The 5076-nt window shown below is 39.5% G+C and overlaps 1 protein-coding gene across 1 annotated transcript in view; it reads left to right on the top strand.

The window, feature by feature from the left end:
- Positions 1-412: 412 nt before the first annotated feature.
- The window catches only part of LOC121958126 (chromodomain-helicase-DNA-binding protein 4-like), a 31632-nt gene continuing 26968 nt past the window's right edge, over positions 413-5076 (top strand). The window contains exons 1-3 of the mRNA XM_042506996.1: positions 413-653; positions 1125-1287; positions 1801-1900. Coding sequence (XP_042362930.1) covers positions 1227-1287; positions 1801-1900 — 161 coding nt within the window. The 5' untranslated portion in view covers positions 413-653; positions 1125-1226. The remainder of the gene's footprint in view (positions 654-1124; positions 1288-1800; positions 1901-5076) is intronic.

Here is a 5076-nt window from a genome sequence, read left to right as displayed (position 1 = left end):
TCGTGTATACATGCTGTGCCTCATATACAGTACTTGGCCTGCGCATACATGCAAACATGCACACTCAAGTTAAGCAGTCATGTGGCACACACAGTTGCCATGTGACGGCTTTTCCTTTTTTTTTTTCTCCTCTCCCCTCCTTTCTCCTATCTCTCTCTTTTTGGAGTTATGCTTATTGAGGGATGTCAGTGACTGCGCTCATTACTATTATGGGATGTTGCACGGGGGTGGGAGGGGGTGAGCGTCTCCATGGCAACCGTGGTTGCTAAGGGAGGGGGGGGTGCATGGAGGAATGGGGAAGAGACTGTAGAGGAGGGAGGGGGTGAGTTGACTATTATGGTCTGTACGTTGCAAGGTAACTATGCAGAGTGGGGGAGGGGTGAGTGAAGTGTGTGTATGTGTGTGTGTGAAGGGGGGGGGATATTATGGGATGCCTGCCCCCTGATCTCTTTGTGTGTGTGTGCGCGCGCGCGGGGTGTGTGTAGTGTGCGAGGGAGAGAAAGAGGAGACGGCGTCGTGCGCACACGCTGCCTTACACACACAAAAAAATAAAAAATAAAAAAACACGGAAATATATTTAAATTGTCAACATAAAGAGCTTCCAAGTATTGATTGGTACACAAACTGTGCCCGGGAGTTTCTGGAATCAAGTTGTAAGTATGCCAGTTTTTTTTTGTTTGTTTGTAACAAAAAAAATGTACTTGAGTGAGGGTGAAGATGGTGAGGCAGTCTCAAACGCCGGCTCGTTACACGGAGATATTTTTTTAAGATTTAAGCGTCTTGTTTCTTTTCTCACAATCTGAAGCTGGCCGCCGGTCAAGCTCGGCTAGCACGCATGCTAATGGCACGGAAACTAACGATTGTGGGCAAGATGGCATGTCAGCTGAACGCAGAGATGGACTGCTAATCTTTGTGAACTTGATAGCCAGATAAAGTTGGATTTATTGTCCGAGAAAAAGTCCACGCGGCGAGTGTTTATGTCGCTTTCACCGGCTGTTTTGAATGCTCTCTTTGCTGCTAAATATTCACTTCCGTTTTCTTTTTGTTCTTATTTCCCTTGTCGAAAAAAAAAACTGGCCGGGTGCCCTCCACCTAAAAACTACACGACTTGGGACGGACTCAAGAAAAGACTGGGTCACAACTCTGGATTATCCGACAAACAAATAACTTTATTTAGTTAGCTAAACTGTTAGCTAACTAAATAGAAAGTTTTCTGCTTGTCCGCTATGTCTGGAAGCGAGGATGACAGAGATGACTATGGAGCCCCAGAAGACCGGTTACTGCACGGTAAGACAAGGCTCATTTGTTAGCTTCAAACTGGTTGTAGGCTAGCATGTGTGTGTTTCTTTGACGTTCATATCAATCATGTTTCGTTAGCAAAGCTAGTCAAAGATGCTAACTACCGGGTAGCTAACGTTCGCGGCAAAATGAGCTAACTCGCTATTTTTTCTGCGCCCGTGCTGCTGTTTAAAGCCTCTCTTTAAAAAAACAGTTTTAGTCAAAATAGAGCCAGAAGCGTTGTGGCTGGTAGCTGCGTTGTATTGAAGTCACGCCGACTCACCGGCATGTTCCCGGGGCCTAATCTTAGCCTGCTACCGGTATTATTTACGTGTCGATGACAAGATGGAGGCAGCCAGTTAGCTTGGAAGCTGCCGGATGACGTTCAGATGAGCTCCCCTCCTCATGGCCGGCGCCTTCGGTTTGAGTGTGAGGAAAAAGTACAAATAATACACCATAATATAGTCACATCTGAGACTTTATTGAACCCCTTGACGTTTTCAAACACCCGCTTTTAACCAGGGATGTTGATGTCGAAGATCGCACTGTTTACAGTTTGTATAATTCCGACGAGCACGCGCTGCGTACACGGCGGAACCATTGAGAACAAGAAGTCCTGCAAGTTAGCTTCAAGTGCTAAAATCAACAAAACAAACTGCGTTTCATTCATCAATTATCACCAACTTTTATAAATCTGTTCAGTGATGCTGTATGAACAAAACAAGCTGCAAACAAGGACAGAATCCCACCAAAAGATATGCAAAGATTGCTTATTTTCAGATGTAAATGCACGTGATTGTTCAACTTAACAGGCAAATTTAGTTACTTTTATGTACATAGCACATTTAATAACAACAGCAGCTAAACCAAAGTGCTTTCCAGTCTGCCCCAACACTGGTTTACATGATTAAAGGAGGCAAATGGTGCGTAAAGCTCAGCAATAATAGAAAAAATAATAGAGATAAGGCAGGAGTGAAGTAACATAACCTAGAACGACTCACATGATACAAGCAATAGTAATGTAGTGAAAGGCAATTGAAATTTGAAAGTGATTAAAAAAGTAAGCATCAAGCTGAGCCAAAAGCAAATGGAGAGAAAGATGCATAATTCAGTTTAAACATAACAAGGTGCAGACAGGGACAGAAAACCACCAAAAGATTAACAAAATTGTTTATTTTCAAATGTAAATGCAGGTGATTGTTCCCCTGAAAAGGCAAACCTAGTCACTTTTATTAATATAGCATTAACAGCAATGTAGAGAAAGATAATTGAAATGTAAAAGTGGTAAGAGGTTAAAAGTAGAGTGTCATGCTGAACCCAAAGCAAGTGGTGAAAAAGATGCATAATTTAATTTTGATTTAAAGTTGTCAGTGGTAGAATTACTTTTCAGTCAATGCAAACAAACGGCCATGTGCGTTTAGTGTCATCTGCAAATGCATTGTTGTTGGAGGATGTATTCAGATCTTTAAACTACAAGTAAAATTGTTGCATTAGCACCAAACAACACTGAAAATAAAAGTACTCATTATGCAGATTTGCCCCATAATGATATATATGTATTATTCAATCATAATTGGTGATACATTAAAGAGTTTACCACTGTAATGTTGCAGCTGCAAAAGCTTATTTTCATTACTGTATATGCTGCTGAGTAGTTTAATCTATAAGAACCCATCAGAACATGTGAGTTGATAATATATTTGTTACAGTCATTTGACTTCTGCATTGTAATTATTGGTATCAAATAAATGTAGTGTTAGCCTTAAAATGCTAAAATCGACTGCACTTCATTCATAAAAAAGCACCAACTTAGTCAGTCAAATGATGCTAACCAAAAATAAAAGTAGGCATCATACAGGTTGCCCCCCAAATTCACATGTATTGTTATTGGGTTATATTGGTTGTTGCATGAATGTTTTCATCACTTTAATGTTGCAGATGGAAAATGTGGAGCTATTTTAAATCACGCACTGTCAGGGTTTTCAGTCTATGATGACACATTAGAATGTATCAGTTGATTAATATTTTGAATTAATTATCTGTCATCTGCATGGTAATTAAAGCTGTCAAATAAATGTATTGCAGTAAGAGTACAATATTTCCCTCTTGATGTAGTGAAGTATAAAGTAGCAAAAAACGGAAATACTGAAGTAAAGCACAAGTACCTCAAATTTATACTTAAGTAAATAAACTTAGCTACATAGCAGCACTGAAATACACATGGACTCAGGCAGAAGTTTAGTTTGAAACAAGCTCATGGCACAAGTAGTGCTGCAACTAACTTTCATCATTTAGTCAGTTTATTGTCTAAAAAAATGTCCATCACAGTTTCTCGGGTTTCATGTTCAGATGTTTTGGTTCTGTTAATACCACATGAGGCCAAAAATATTACCTTATAATAATAAAATGAAATAAAAAGTGTCAGAACTTCACGGTAGAGCAGCAAGATCTTGAAATTATTAGTGTTTGTGTTTTAAAAAATGTCAATAAATATAAGAATGGTTGCTGATTAATTTTCTGTTGATCAGCAGCTTTAGCGATTTAATTGTTTTAGCTCATTTTTCATAAGCAAATTGCAAATCACTTGTAAGCCTTAAAGGTTTCTTTATGCTTAGTTTAAGCTTACGCATTGTTTTAGCATTTTTCTTTCATAACTCTGTTAATAGTGCCTTTTTGTGCAGCTGACACCTTTTTTAATTGATTTTCTGATATGCTACCATTTCAAAACTTGAGTTTTTTTGCCATAAAGTGAGATAGTGCAGATAAGTCCAAAGCGAGTTGTGAATACTCTATTTTGGCGACACCCTAAAGTCTTGTCATTAGCGTAGCTTCCTGATTTTACACCAACTATAACTCTGTGGATTCAGATAATTTAAGATGCTTTGGGGAAACTGGGCACTGTTTTTTACACAAAAAATCGATTCTCAAAATATAAAGTAGAAAATGTAACCACAGTGATTATCACAGAACAATATTTAAACATGACTTTATTCCCCACTTGAATTTCCAGATATACACACACACACACACACACACTCACACACACAGCTTGGTCTCCTTTATATGACCTGAAAAGCTCATCACATTAAAGCTCCTTCCTCACCAGGTGCGTCTTAATGGCTTCTTGCCATTTACTTTTTACCATAGTCAATTACATTAATAGGCTTTGAGTGCCACACTACTCCACTCTGGAGCCACTGAAGCAGCACCAAACGCTGGACTGGGATCCTCTTTGTCATCAGGCCTGCAGGAGGGTGTGGTAAATTATAATGACTAATCAGTTGTAAATTACAAGTTTAACCACTCAAGCAAAACTGATTTGAATCATCCTCCTAAGGGTGAGTAAAATGGGGTAGTAACCCAAACCACTAGCTTAGACTCTACTAGTTCTGGTTCTCAGGGCCCCTGCTGGTTTTAATTCTGGCCATCAAATCATGGACCACTTAAGTGTCATTTGACACCAAGTGAATGTGGTTGCAGCCTGGAGGGGAGGAAAGAGGGCCGCTCAAGTCGAGACTTTGTTCCCTGACCTGTGTTGAAAATCAAAAAGTAGCAGTTCATTGTTAAGTGAAAAAGAGAAGATATGGCATTTTCAGACCTTATACAGTAGCTGGACATTAGGTGCTGCCAGCAGCTAAAGGTGCTAATTACATGAACAGAGCTAAACAACAACAACNGTTCCTTTGTCAGTGAAAAAGAGAAGATATGGCATTTTCAGACCTTATACAGTAGCTGGACATTAGGTGCTGCCAGCAGCTAAAGGTGCTAATTACATGAACAGAGCTAAACAACAACAAC

This window comes from Plectropomus leopardus, chromosome 18, assembly GCF_008729295.1.
Source record: "Plectropomus leopardus isolate mb chromosome 18, YSFRI_Pleo_2.0, whole genome shotgun sequence".
Lineage (NCBI taxonomy): Eukaryota > Metazoa > Chordata > Actinopteri > Perciformes > Serranidae > Plectropomus > Plectropomus leopardus.
The sequence above is the reverse complement of the archived record's forward strand: the minus strand, read 5'-3'. Positions and strand labels throughout refer to the sequence as shown.